Source organism: Cyclopterus lumpus, chromosome 6 (assembly GCF_009769545.1).
Source record: "Cyclopterus lumpus isolate fCycLum1 chromosome 6, fCycLum1.pri, whole genome shotgun sequence".
NCBI classification, from domain to species: Eukaryota; Metazoa; Chordata; class Actinopteri; order Perciformes; family Cyclopteridae; genus Cyclopterus; species Cyclopterus lumpus.
This window is the reverse complement of record NC_046971.1, coordinates 69994-85582: the sequence shown is the minus strand read 5'-3', so window position 1 is coordinate 85582 and position 15589 is coordinate 69994. Positions and strand designations below refer to the sequence as shown.

At 44.2% G+C, this 15589-nt stretch overlaps 1 protein-coding gene across 2 annotated transcripts in view; it reads right to left on the bottom strand.

Moving 5' to 3' along the window:
- Positions 1–14539, bottom strand: part of lamb1a (laminin, beta 1a) — a 51319-nt gene extending 36780 nt beyond the window's left edge. For both annotated transcript variants that reach the window (XM_034535900.1, XM_034535901.1), the window contains exons 1-4: positions 14213–14539; positions 12382–12596; positions 5047–5185; positions 4410–4483 (exon numbers count right to left, since the gene is read on the bottom strand). In XM_034535900.1, coding sequence (XP_034391791.1) covers positions 4410–4483; positions 5047–5185; positions 12382–12596; positions 14213–14243 — 459 coding nt within the window. In that variant the 5' untranslated portion in view covers positions 14244–14539. The remainder of the gene's footprint in view (positions 1–4409; positions 4484–5046; positions 5186–12381; positions 12597–14212) is intronic.
- Between the last annotated feature and the right edge of the window lie 1050 nt (positions 14540–15589).

The following is a 15589-nucleotide window of genomic DNA, read 5'->3' as shown; positions in this document are numbered from 1 at the left end:
ACAGAAGGAGGTAGAGAGGAGGGAGGGCGGGGCATCAGCAGGGCCAATGGGAGGCCGGTTCACCAGCATCAGACACCTCCAGGTCCAATGCACCCTATGAGACGTGAAGTCACAACGACTCCGGCGAGGAAGCCGAGTTAATAAGGTGCAATGGAGGGATGTAAATTCATCCATAAGGAGAGAGAGAAGAGGAGATAGGTGCTCAGTGTATCCTAAAACATCCCCCAGCAGCCTATAAGCCTATAGCAGCATATCAAGGGGCTGGACCAGGGCAAACCTGATTCAGCCCTAACTATAAGCACACAAATAAAACATATTATTTCACACTGTCCGGTGTGAGCTGGGTGGGTGTGGTGGGGGTAATGGAGGAAACCGCTCTGGGGAAAAAGCTGTTCCTCAGCCTGTTAGTCCGGTTTTTAATAGTCCTGAATCTTCTTCCTGATGGCAGTGGATCAAACACAGAGTGCCCCGGGTGTGTAATGTCTGTGTTGATGTTTCTGGCTTTCTTCTGGAGGCGGCCCGCATACATTGTGTCCAGGTCAGGGAGGGTAACTCCCACAATCCTCTGTGCGGTTCTAACCACCCGGGCCAGGTCCCTCCTGTTCTCTGCTGTGCAGCTGGAGTACCACACAGTAAAGCACTAGCAGATGATGCTTTCTATTACACTTCTGTAAAAGTTAACCAGAAGTTCAGGGGGCAGGCCAGTTTGTTTCAGCTTCCTCAGGAAGAAAAGCCTCTGCTGGTCTTTCTTCACCAGGTGTGATGTGTTCAGGGCCCAAGTGAGGTCTTTGGTAATGTGGAGTCCCAGGAATTTGATGCTGTCCACCCTCTCCACCTCCTCCCCACTTATGTAGAGTGGAGAGGGTGTGGTCTTCCTGGATCTCCTGAAGTCCACTATGACTTCCTTGGTCTTGGTGGTGTTCAGGACCAGGTTGTTGTTCGAGCACCACTCAACCAGATGTTGGACCTCCTGTCTGCAGGGTGTCTCATCATTGTTTGAGATGAGTCCCACCACAGTGGTGTCGTCGGCAAACTTCACTCTTTTGTTGGAGGAATAGATGGGCGAGCAGTCCTGGGTGAAGAGAGTGAAGAGGGCCGGTCTGAGCACACAGCCCTGAGGTGCACCAGTGTTCAAGATGGTGGTTGTCGATGTCAGGTTCCCCATCCTCACATTCTGTGCTCTGTTTGATAGAAAGTCAGAAATCCATGAACAGAGTGATGTAGAAAGTCCAAGGTTTTTGAGTTTATGCACCAGTTTATGGGGGATGATGGTATTGAAGGCCGAGCTGAAGTCAATGAAGAGCATCCTGACGTATGTGTTAGGGTGCTCCAGGTGAGACAGCTGTATGAAGGGTGATGGAGACCGTGTCCTCCGTAGACCTGTTTGCTCGGTAGGCAAACTGGTGGCTGTCTAGATCTGCTGGGAGGACGTTCTTGATGTGCGATAGGATCATCCTCTTGAAGCACTTGGTGATGACTGGGACCAGGGCGATTGGGCGGTAGTCGTTGAGGCAGGTGACTGCAGACTTTTTCGGGACAGGGACAATGGTGGTGGCTTTAAGGTAGGTGGGGAATACTCCGCTCCACCGCGACCTTCACTGGTTACCGGTGGCCACCCGCATCCGCTTCAAAACATTGGTACTTGCGTACCATGCTGCGATCAGATCGGGTCCGGTCTACATCCAGGACATGGTCCAACCTCACACCCCAGCTCGTTCACTTCGCTCAGCTTCTGCCAATCGGCTCGTAGCTCCTTCACTTCGAGCTAAACACTCAACAAAGTCACGACTGTTTGCTGTGCTGGCTCCTCAATAGTGGAACGAGCTCCCCATTGACATCAGGACAGCAGAAAGTCTCTACATCTTCCGTCGCAAACTAAAAACACATCTTTTAAAAAAAAAAAATGTATATACCTTGAATAGGGAAGGTAGCGCCGCAGTAGCACTTTAGTAGCACTTAAATGGCTCTTACTGATAGCACTTTGTAGTTTAACTTTATTGAAGAAATTGTACTTTCTCGATTCTTGTTATTCTGAGTTTGGACTCATGGTTTAATGCACTTATTGTAAGTCGCTTTGGATAAAAGCGTCAGCTAAATGACATGTAATGTAATGTAATGATGGTGGCCTTAAGGTAGGTGGGGACTGCAGCTTTTTGCAGGGAGAGGTTGAAGATGTTAGTGAACACCCCTGCCAGTTGGTCGGCGAGGTCTTCAGTGTGCGCCCCGACACTTTGTCTGGTCCCGCTGCCTCGGTGATGTTGATCCTCAGAGCAGACCTCACCTGGTGGTGCTGGAGGAAGAGTGTCTGCTCCTCCTCCTCGGGCTGGGTCTTCTCAGCTGTTGTTCCACCAGGGTGCTGTCTATCAAAGCGGGCAAAGAAGCGGTTCAGGGTGTTGGGGAGGTCCCTGTCCTGACTGATCTGTGTGGTGCTGCTCTTGTAGTCAGTCAAGGTTTTAATTCCTCTCCACATACTCCGGGGGTCGTTATTCTCAAAATGTCTGTCAATGCGTTGTTTGTATCTGTGCTTGGCCTCCCTGATGCCGTTCTTCAGGTCCTTTTGCGCACTTTTGTAGGCCGGTATGTCACCAGACCTGAAAGCGGCGTCTCTTGCTCCAAGCAGTAGCCACATGTTTTCTGTCCAGCCAGGGTTTTTGATTTGGAAAAACTTTGAAGGTTTTGGTGGTGTAGGTGTAGGTAGCCCAGGACAGCTGAGGTGTACTCCTTCAGGTCAGCTCCCTGTGCAAACACTTCCCAGTCAGTGCTTTCAAAGCAGTCCTGTAGAAGTGAAGCAGCATCCTCGCTCCATACTTGAATGGTTTTGACGGCTGGTCTTGTTTTGCGAATTATTGGTTTATATGATGGAGTCATTATCAGAGAGAGGTGGTCTGATAAGCCGAGGTATGGAGATGGTACAGCTTTGTATGCTCCCGAGATGTTGGTGTACACCTGGTCTAAAATAATATTGTCTCTGGTGGGGAAGCTCACATTTCTGTGAGCTTCCAGCAGAGCTAGTTTACTATCAGACCTGCAGCAGTAACTCGTTTACTATCAGACCTGGAGCAGTAACTAGTTCACTATCAGACCTGGAGCAGTAACTAGTTCACTATCAGACCTGCAGCACTAACTAGTTTACTGTTAGACCTGCAGCAGTAACTAGTTTACTATCAGACCTGGAGCAGTAACTAGTTTACTATCAGACCTGGAGCAGTAACTAGTTTACTGTTAGACCTGCAGCAGTAACTAGTTTACTATCAGACCTGGAGCAGTAACTAGTTCACTATCAGACCTGCAGCAGTAACTAGTTTACTATCAGACCTGCAGCAGTAACTAGTTTACTACCAGACCATTAGCAGTAACTAGTTTACTATCAGACCTGCAACACTAACTAGCTTACTATCAGACCATTAGCAGTAACTAGCTTACTATCAGACCTGCAACAGAAACTAGCTTACTATCAGACCAGTAGCAGTAACTAGCTTACTATCAGACCTGTAGCAGTAACTAGTTTACTATCAGACATGCAGCAGTAACTAGTTTACTATCAGATCTGTAACACTAACTAGTTTACTGTTAGACCTGTAGCAGCAATTAGTTTACTACAAGACCTGCATCAGTAACTAGTTTACTATCAGACCTGCAACACTAACTAGTTTACTATCAGACCTGCAACACTAACTAGTTTACTATCAGACCTGTAGCAGTAACTAGTTTACTATCAGACCTGCAACACTAACTAGTTTACTATCAGACCTGCAACACTAACTAGTTTACTATCAGACCTGTAGCAGTAACTAGTTTACTATCAGACCTGTAGCAGTAACTAGTTTACTATCAGACATGCAGCAGTAACTAGTTTACTATCAGATCTGTAACACTAACTAGTTTACTGTTAGACCTGTAGCAGTAATTAGTTTACTACAAGACCTGCATCAGTAACTAGTTTACTATCAGACCTGCAACACTAACTAGTTTACTATCAGACCTGCAACACTAACTAGTTTACTATCAGACCTCTAGCAGTAACTAGTTTACTATCAGACCTGCAACACTAACTAGTTTACTATCAGACCTGTAGCAGTAACTAGTTTACTATCAGACCTGCAACACTAACTAGTTTACTATCAGACCTGTAGCAGTAACTAGTTTACTATTCAATTCAGTTTATTTTTGTATAGCCCAATATCACAGACCTGCAACACTAGCTAGCTTACTATCAGACCTGTTATTAAAACCAAAGCTGGTGTGTTGTATGTGTGTCAGTGATGTGAAAGCTTTATCAGACTTCAGAGTTCAGGACAGCCACAGAAGACATTAAACAACTCTTATATATGGGCTGAAAAGTACTAACAATGAGCAATAAACTCTTTGATTACCCAGAATCCTCTACTGTATTTATCTGTAGAGCTCACCTTGAAGGTCATAATGAGATGTGTGAAATGAAACTCGGCCTCCAGGTTCAGCTGTAGAGTGACGTTCTCCAGACCTGCAGACAGCACAACAGACAATTACATAAATAGATAATCAATAATCTATTGAAGTATACCGACACAGAACATTAGTACACTGATCAGCTCTACATCAATATAAACAGAAGACATGAATCCATAGTCATTGATTTCCTTGAGCAGGCCCAATGTGATCATAATAAGCAGATTAATAGTATTATAATATCAAATAGTATTGATCAAGCTGATCATCCAAATATAAGCACATCCTCAGTATCTATGTATAATATATGCGGGATCGGCAGGTCATATTGCATTTCCTGGTCGGCTGAAGAAAGAAAACGAATGTCAGTTAATTCCAGCTCACCTTAGACGGAGCGCAACATGAAACACAGCCATTTTCTGGGGCACTGCAATGAGGTTTGGACTAGCAGAGCAAGATGAGTAAACATCACATCAGCCTGGACCTTTTAGTTCCTAGAACCTTCTGAACTAAAAAGGAGCTATTTGTTTTTGACCAGATAAGTAATAATCTCTTGATCTGTAATCGGTTAATCAAACCAAGGTCGTTTGACTGACTCTGACCTCTGAGTGATCTCACCGTTCTCAGACTGCCACCAGGTCTTCAGTCTGTTGGGAGCAAACGTGGTGACAACGTTCTCGATGCGATGGCCGCTGGTCGGACTCCTCAGCACGTCATACGGCGAAGAAGAGTCACACATGAAACACTTCTTCTCCTCCTAGTTCATGACAGACAGACATATTACCATATTAAGGGACGCAGTATATCTTCAATGGTATCATTATTTTCCTAAGTTTACTTTAATTATTTAGATGTATTTATTCTTACTTATTCTCTTATGCTTTAGCAACACAAGTGTATTGAGACAGAGAGAGAGTAATAGGCAGATAGAGGGGGAGTAAAGGGTTAATAACGAGGTGAATTCCTCAGATTCTTCTGTGGTCTCGGTCAGTGGAGATAAGAGGAAACTGCTCAACACAGCGTTTCCGCTTTTATAAAACAAACTGCTGATCTTGGATTAATTTCCTGTTTGAAACAAACTTTATAAATATTGACTTAATTTAATCAGAATCAGTTTTATTGGCCATGTATGCATACGCATATGCATATAGGAATTTGACTTTGATTTTCTGTTACTCTCAACATACATACACAGAAATAGATAAACAAAAAAGGACAACAAAGTAGAACAGAGGTAAGCATAAACATTTAGCTACCATGTACAAATATAAATGTATTTACAAAAGTGTATACAGTATATATGAATAAAAACACAACTGACAGTGAAATGGAGGAAATAGTGCAAAATTGAGGTAATGGGGCAGTAGGACTGATTAAGTGTTCATTAGAGTGAACAATAGGAAGAAGCTGTTCTGGTGCCTGGTGGTTTTGGGGTAAATAGCTCTGTAGTGCCCCCCAGAGGGGAGGAAGTGGACCTGGTTGTGTTCGGGGTGGGATGGGTCTGCAGTGATTCTTCCTGTAGGTTTCCTGACTGGATGAGTACAAGTCCTGAATGGCGCACAGGCCTTGATTTTCTCTGCAGACCTGACAGTCTGTTGTGATCTGTTCCGGTCCTGTACGGTGGCGTAGAGAGAGAAGAGCAGTGGGGAGAGCGCACATCCTTAGGGGGCGCCGGTGCTGATGGTCCGGGTGCTGGATGTGGTTTTTCCAAGCCTCACCTGCCTTGTCCTGTCTGTCAGGAAGTTTGTAATCCACTGCCAGGTGGAGGCTGGTACGCTTAGCTGGGAGAGTTTGGGGTGAAGAATTCCCAGGGTTGATGGTGTTGAACGCAGAGCTGAAGTCCACAAACAGACCCCTTGCATATGTCCCGGGGGAGTCGAGGTGTTGCAGCATGTAGTGCAGTCCAATGTTGACTGCATCAACCACCAACCCGTTTGCCCGGTAGGCAAACTGCAGGGTGTCCAGCAGGGGGGCCTGTGATGTCCTTCAGGTGGGTTAACTCCAGTCTCAAATGGTTCCATGACCACAGACATCAGGGAGACATTAATTTAATCCTGTTATGAAGGATTTTGGATTGGGATGACCGTGGAGCGTTTGAAGCAGGAGGCGACTTCACTTAGCTCGAGTGAGCGGTTGAGGATCTGCTTGAAGATCAGGCAGCTGATCAGCACATACCGCGTGTAGCCCCCTCCTTGGCCTGGTTGTATCGGATCCCGTCTCCACTTCCGTAGGCCTCCTCCTTGGTTTGGTTGTACCGGATCCTGTGTCCACTCCTGTAGGCCTCCTTCTTGGCTTGGTTGTACTAGATCCCGTCCCCACTTCAGTAGTTCTCCTCCTTGGCCTGGTTGTACCGGATCCTGTCCCCACTTCAGTAGTTCTCCTCCTTGGCCTGGTTGTACCGGATCCTGTCCCCACTTCAGTAGTTATCCTCCTTGGCCTGGTTGTACCGGATCCCGTCTCCACTTCCGTAGTTCTCCTCCTTGGCCTGGTTGTACCGGATCCCGTCTCCACTTCCGTAGGCCTCCTCCTTGGTCTGGTTGTACCGGATCCTGTGTCCACTCCTGTAGGCCTCCTTCTTGGCTTGGTTGTACTAGATCCTGTCCCCACGTTTGTAGGCCTCCTCCTTGGCCTGGTTGTACTGGATCCTGTGTCCACTCCTGTAGGCCTCCTCCTTGGTCTGACGAAGTTGCCTGAGTCTTGCAGTAAACCAGGGTTTATTATTGTTGTATGTGCAGGAGGTTTTAATCGGCACACACATCCTCACAAAAACTGATATATGATGTCACAGTGTCAGTGAGCTCGTCCAGATATGTAGCAGCAGCCTCAACAACACTCCAATCAGTGCAGACAAAGCAGGCCTGTAGCTCCAGCTCTGCCTCGTTAGTCTATGTCCTCACAGTCTGGATCACAGGCGTTGCAGATTTTAGTTTCTGCCTGTAAGTTGGGAGAAGATGAACCAGACACTGATCAAAGAGTCTCAAAGCTGCATGAGGGACTGAGCAATAGGTGTCCAGTGTTTTTTTGTTCCTGCTGCTACATTTAATATGCTGTCTGTATTTGGCCAGTCCTTTGCTGAGGTAAAGGCCCCTTAAGAACACTTAGCAGGGAGTCTGGGTGTTTGTGCTCTATGTTAGTAATCGGGTCAGCCAGATGTTAGAGCTTCTCACTAACAGGCCTGATGTGGGATGTAAACATGATCAGAATGAATGAAGAGCGCTCCTGCGGTGAATAAAAAGGGTTACAGTCCATGAGGAGGGTTTGAATTTGATTTCATTTCTAAGTGAGGGCTGCATGATTCTTCAACACTGTGACATCTGTACACCAACCCCTGTGAATGTAAAAGCAGGTTTCAGTGAAACAGGGGGCGGCGTGCTCAAGTCCTTGTTTGCGTTGTTAAGGGAGCTGCAGTTCATCCATCGAGTTGGCCAGAAAGCGGACATTCGCCAGATGGATTGACGAGCGCTCCTGCTCGCTTCCCCCGTCGCCATCTCCGTTAAATCCCTCCTCCAACTAAAAGCTCTGTAAAACTTTCAGGTTCAATGAACAAGTTTGACCAGTGGATTGACGGATGTTTAAAAGTTCCTCCCTGCTGAATATAATCAGAGAAGGATAGCTGGAGACAAAACAAATAAACAAAAATAGAGGACAGTACAGCGGCTGCCCTCCGCGGCGTCAATTATTATATTTAATAAACTGCGTGAGACATGCAGTGAGTCACTCACTACAGTTAATATTCACGTTCAGACTTTGTAGGAGTAAAGTTATTATGTTATGTTTGACTAATATTTTACTTTTTATTTGTGTTTTATTAATATGATAATATCACAGCCACAAGACAGAAAGCGGTTTCCTCCTACTGTCGAGCTCTGAGCACCGAGTTCAGACTGAAGTAGAATCAGCTTCACAGAGATGAAACCAGTGTGCTGATGGTTTCACTGGAACAGGAAGCTTTGTCGTCAATACATGTTTGAGTCCTTCAGTCAATTCAAACAGTATAAAAAACAGATTCCATCTACAGTAACGGCTTCACACTGAGTGTGCTCAGTTTACTTCTTCAGTTTGAAGAGTGTTCTCAACAGAAACATCTGGACAAACATCTGTCTGCTGTCAGAGCTCAGTGTTTCCTTCTAGGGAGGTCATTTACACAGGAAACACTGCAGACTGTAACACAAACACACACACACACACACACACACACACACACACACACACACACACACACACACACACACACACACACACACACACACACACACACACACACACACACACACACACACACACACACACACACACTTTAACTAAACACACTGATCGTCCAATCAAAGTTAAGAAACAAAAACACTGTGGGGGTTAGTCACCGTGGGTGTGTGTGTGCTGAAGAGGTTATTCAAAGATTCTTAAAGAATAACATCTCTCTCGAAATGATCAGCCAGTCTGAGTAATAGATTTTTGAAAGTCTCCAATGATGTGTTGAGGGGTTTGGTGGACCAGAGTGTTAATGTGTTGTTTACCTGCATGTCATGTGTTGTTTACCTTCATGTTGTGTTGTTAATGTGTTGTTTTCCTGCACGCTGTATTGTGCAGGAGATGATCATGAACGCATATGAGGAATTCCAGACCATTATCATGGAACATCTAACACCGCCACTGTTGTGAGGGCTAGACAAGAAGCATGGCAACATGTCAGACAAGTTAAATGCATAATGCTGCATTCACATGAATATTCACAACGCTTTACTCGCGTAAATATACTCGCCCGACTATTTGTGGTTTATTCATTCACTTCACTCATGCTGGAGAGGGGGCGTGGCTTCTCTCCATGGAAACAGTTATCATTTCCGCCATCCACCATGGAAGAAATAACCACTATTTCTGCTTTATACTTGTTGTGGCCCTTCCACAAACGCCCTTGTGTCTGGGTTCATAACATTAATATCACATATACATATAATAAATAAATATATATTCTCACACACACACACACACACACACACACACACACACACACACACGTGTTGTGAAAATGTATCGGCTAATTTTAAGTGCCTCATCACCCCAATCAATCCAATTATATTTCTTTAAATGTGCCTGCTGGCAGTCGGCTTAATGGCATGCATCATCCAATGAGATCTAAAAAAACTCTCTCTACTCTTTCAGAACAAGGAGATAATATATGTGTATATACATGTATGCAGAGATGACCATATAAAACTAGGAGTTTGAGTATGTGTGTGCGAATCTGTGTATGGGCAGATCAGTATGTATGTATAGTTTTGTTAGACCTTAGTGCTGCGTTCGACACCATTGATCATGACATCCTATTACAGAGATTGGATCAGTCGATTGGCATTTCAGGTACCGCACTAAGTTGGTTTAAATCCTATTTATCAGATCGATCTCAATTTGTAAACGATGAAGCCTCAATGACCACCAACGTTAATCACGGAGTTCCACAAGGTTCTGTGCTTGGACCAATTTTATTTACCTTATATATGCTTCCTTTGGGCAACATTATCAGGAAACACTCCATAAACTTTCATTGCTATGCAGATGACAATTATATTCATCCATCCATCCATTATCACCCGCTTATCCGGGGTCGGGTCGCTGTGGCAGCAGGTTCAGCAGGCCGACCCAGGCTTCCCTCTCACCCGCAGCACTTTCCAACTCATTCTGGGGGATCCTGAGGCGTTCCAAGGCCTCCTACCAGTTGGACGTGCCCGGAAAACCTCTAATGGGAGGCGTCCAGGAGGCCTCCTGACTAGATGCCCGAACCACCTCAGCTGACTCCTTTGGACACGAAGGAGCAGCGACTCGACTCCAAGCTCCTCCCTGATGTCCGAGCTCCTTACCCTATCTCTAAGGCCGAGCCCGGCCACCCTACGGAGGAAGCTCATTTCGGCTGCTTGTATCCGAGATCTCGTTCTTTCGGTCACGACCCAGAGTTCGTGACCATAAGTGAGGGTTGGAACGTAGACCGACCAGTAAATGGAGAGCTTTGCCTTCCGGCTCAGCTCCCTCTTCACCAAGACGGACTGGTACAGCGCCTGTTTTACTGCTGCAGCCGCACCGATCCGCCTATCGATCTCCCGCTCCACCTTACCCTCACTCGTGAACAAGACCCCGAGATACTTGAACTCCTTCACAATATATTCAATTCAGTTTATTTTTTTCTGTTTATTTTGTATACCATATTGCCCCACTAGAGAGCTGCGCTCACTAAATGCGGGGCTACTTGTGGTTCCTAGAGTTCAAAAAATTAGGATGGGAGCAAGAGCCTTCAGTTATCAAGCTCCTCTTTTATGGAACCAGCTTCCACTTTCAGTCCGGGAGGCAGACACAGTCACCTCATTTAAGAATAGACTTAAGACTTTCCTCTGTAATAGTGCTTATAGTTAAGGCTGAATTAGGTTTACCCTGGTCGAGCCCCTAGATATGCTGCTATAGGCTTATAGGTTGCTGGGGTATGTTTTAGGATACACTGAGCACCTATCTCCTCTTCTCTCTCTACTTATGCTGATCAGCTCTGCTGATCGCCCTGCCCCCCCCTCCTCTCTACCTCCTTCTGTTTCATGGATTGGAGTTCCATTTGTGTAACTCTGTAATTCTGTTCATTCTGTACACATGACATATATTGCTTCTGTCCATCCGGGGAGAGGGATCCTCCTCTGTTGCCCTCCTGAAAGTTTCTTCCCTTTTTTTTCCTGTGAAAGATTATTTTTGGGGAGTTTTTCCTGATCCGATGTGAGGTCCTGGGACAGGGATGTCATATGTGTACAGATTGTAAAGCCCTCTGAGGCAAATTTGTGATATTGGGCTATACAAAATAAACTGAATTGAATGTACAGCATGTATTATTCATAATCAGAAATGCAATCAATTGAAGCAGTGAAAATAAATAACTGGATGGATGATTGCATGCAATTCCATAAAAGTACTCTTTTATTGCATTTACTGGGACATGGCCAGGGAATGTAATGAACACATCCATAAGTTTCTTAAGCGATAAATAAACTTTACGAACACCACGGCATGCAGCGGCTTTCCCAATGTTCTGCATCGCCAACACTGTACAACAATGTACCACAATATACCACACTGTACAACAATGTACCACAAGGCTCTGCATATATACTGGTCATTTCACGCCTAGACTACTATAACTCCCTCCTTGCAGGTCTACCTGCTAAGGCCATCCGACCTCTGCAGCTCATCCAGAATGCAGCAGCTCGACTGGTCTTTAACCTCCTAAATTTACCCACACTACTCCGCACCTCCTTGTGACTCCGTCACTGCGAGCTAAAAACTCAACAAAGCTCATCAATGTGGAACGAGCTCCTCAATGGTGGAACGAGCTCCCCAGTGGTGGAATTTCAATTCAATTCAATTCAGTTTATTTTGTATAGCCCAATATCACAAATTAGTACAATCTGTACACATACGACATCCCTGTCCCAGGACCTCACATCGTATCAGGAATGTGAGGTTCCTTATCGGTGGAGCGCGTTCCACCATTGAGGAATGAGCTCCTCAATGGTGGAACGAGCTCCCCACTGACATCAGGACAGGAGAAAGTCTCTACATCTTCCGCCAGAAACTAAAAACCCATCTTTTCCAACTATACCTTGAATAAAAAACGATTAGCACTTCAGTGGCACTTGAATGGCACTTACTTAGGGTACCTTTTGTAGTTTGGGCTTTCTTGAAGAAATGTAACTTTCTTGATTCTTGTGTTGTGAATGTGTCGTTTACCTGCATGTCATGTCTTGTCTACCTGCATGTCATATTGTTCATGTGTTGTTTACCTGCATATCATATTGTTCATGTGTTGTTTACCTGCATATCATATTGTTCATGTGTTGTTTACCTGCATGTCGTGTTGTTACTGTGTTTTTTACCTGCATATTGTGTTGTTGTTGTATACCTGCATGTTGTGTTGTTGTTGTTTACCTGCAGGTGGCTGACGATGCAGAATGGTTCGGGTCGATTCCTTCCACAGGTGGAAGTGGATGACAGTTGGTGGGCTCTGCCAATCAGAAGGTCTCCTGTTGCTGGGTAACAGCTGCCCTCTGTGCACACGTCACTGAACCCTGGAAGGCTGACATCATCCTGAGCGCTTTTTCCTGAGGCCCCCCCATCCTGAGCGTAGATGAATACCTGCAGGACTGAAAGCAGAGGTTCGGGTGAACGTGGTTCATGTGATGTAGGTGGTTCACATGGTTTAGGGGTTTTTCGTGGTTTATATGGCGCAGGTGGTTCATGTGTGGTTTAGGTGGTTCATGTGGTTCACATGCTTTTTGTAGTTCAGGTGGTTCATGATCTTTAGGTAGTTTAGGTGGTTCAGGTGGTTCATGTGGTTCATGTGGTTCAGGTCATACAAAATATGATATTAATATCAATACATATTCTTCATAATTTGATGTAATGGACCATTAAATATTGATTGCGATAGGAAATACCACATTAACTATGACAGTAAAGTAAATATCTTCGGATAGAACCAAACCTGCCGATGTTATCCCAAGGTTTATTATTTTATGGACCAAACGATGAATCAATAGATTCATCAGTCAAATATAATTATTTAGATTAGCATTTATCAATGAAGGTGGTACCGCCGCCCATAAATGTTTAGAGAACGGAATATTTATTGTGCTTCTAGTGTTGAATATTTATTGTTCTTCTAGTGTTGAGGTGTTCTGGAGGCGTTTTGTGTTTCTTTGAATGCCACTTTCGTCAATGAAATCCACATTTTCATAACTTTATGCCAGACTTGCTTTCACCGCCATCATCTGAAGATTATTTTCTATGATTTTGTGGCTTCACGTGCTTCTGAAATGCGTCACTTTATTATTAGGTGGTGATGATGAGATGTCTCCTGTAGTTCTACTTCTCCACCTCTACAGAAGCAGCTGTAAACGGTCTCCACGGCAGCGAGACAGTTTCTCTTTGTTCTTTTTGAATATTATGACTTTATTCTTTCCCTCTCTGATAAACCATCATAAAGCATCATTAATGTTCTCATTGAAAGACAAAACCATGGAGGTGAACCATGTGTGCCGACACAATACACAATACATAATACACGATTATCTACCGTTGTCCTGTTTTCCTCTCCAAAACGTAAGATTTCCACAGAATGCAGGAAATGAGGAGTTTGACCCCTTCTGAATATAAAATAATCATTATATTGATACAATGTTCAAAGGGGGTTTCTGATTGGCTGCTGGTTACAACCTAATTAGTTCTTTGTTTGATTAAAATAATAAATATTGACTATGAGAAAATAATGATAAAGATCCAGTTTAATCAGACAAGTAGCCATGGGCATGCTGGGGGGTGGGGGTCTTCCGGTGTGGCTCAGTGACGTCATCAGTGACATAGCGTCGTTTACATACAGATCCTTAATCAGGATTAGATTTAAGGTTTCTTATTGATGAAATAACAGACTAATCTCAGATCAGATATCATCACAGAAATAATTTTAAACATTTAATAAGTGAACTCATCATCTGATCCAAATCTATTTTTAATTGTTATTGTTTATTTTATGACAATTTTAATCATTTAAAAAAACACAACACAATGAATTAATTAAAGTGTCAAGTGCACAAATACTTCAGTCTTTCTCTCACCTTTCTGATTAAAGCAAGACGTGTATTAACATGATCGATTGACTATTTAATTACTAAAGTATTTAAATATTAAAGTATTTCATTATTACAGTATTTCATTATTAAAGTATTGCATTGGCCTTTAAAGGGTTTGCAGGTAAACTCACCGAGCAGCACCGAAAGCTGAAGCTCCCACATGCTGCCGGTCTCCAATCTGGTCTCCAATCTGGTCTCCGATCTGGTCTCCGATCTGGTCTCCGATCTGGTCCTCAGGAGACGCAAGAAAAACTGATGAAACCTGGAAATCCGACAAAACTTCAAAACCACCGAAACCTCCGAGTCGTCCAACTCTCAAGACCTGTAAAAGTCTTCGGACCTCTAACCCTCTCAAGACCTCTAACCCTCTCAAGACCTCTAACCCTGTTCAGACCTCTACAACTCTGCGGACTTCTGCACGCCTGTAAACCCGCAGTGACCGGCAGACCGTCTCAGACCTGTTGGGACTCCGCCTGCTTCTATCCACCGGTACCGACACCTCAGGACATGACATCCGGGCTGACTTTCAAAATAAAGCTGAGTGAGATGGAACATGCCGCGTTGATATGTTTATGTATATTGATAAATTACATGTGGATCAAATAAGAGAACACATAGGACATAACTATTGTATTGTGTGAATATTCTGTCCTCATATTAATATATTCTGTCGTAAGTGTATATTGTGTATATCATGACCAAATTGCACAGCGTAAAAACTAAAAGTACAAATAATAAGAGATGAACACAAAACAATCTGATTACAAAACAAAACAAAAAATGTGCCTCTGATTGAGATCCAGTTTTAGTCAGTCGATTTTATTCTGAAAATAAATAACTCTCGCTCTCTTGGACCAAAGTATGTGATCAGGTTGTGTTGCTGGTCTCAGGGTCTCAGTTCCAATGAAGAGAAACATCAAAGCTACAGCATACAAATGGACGCCTGTCTGTCTGTGTGTCTGTGTGTCTGTCTGTGTGTCTGTGTGTCTGTCTGTCTGTGTGTCTGTGTGTCTGTCTGTGTGTCTGTCTGTCTGTCTGTGTGTCTGTCTGTGTGTCTGTCTGTGTGTCTATGTGTCTGTCTGTGTGTCTGTCTGTCTGTCTGTCTGAGTGTCTGTGTGTCTGTCTCTCTCTCTGTCTCTCTGCCTGTCTCGCCATTGCATATATTAACTGTGCTGATTAGTAAAAGTGAAATTATGTGTATTACTTGTATTTGACAAGAGTTACCTCACAGAATGCAAAATTATATTATTGATTACTTATTAAGTTACAGTTTTTATAGTTTTCTCATTGGTCAGTTGTGACTGTTTGAATTGTGGTTTTAAAATGTTCTATTTGTATAGAATTTTACATATAAAAGAAATAAGTGATTCTTCTTCTGCAGTTCCGAGGTGACTCCCCCCCACCCCCCAGGGCTCTACAGACAAAAAACATTCCTGAGCCTCCCCCCAAGACACACACACACACACACACACACAGAGTCCTCCCCCACAGTTAAACCTCACCTGCAA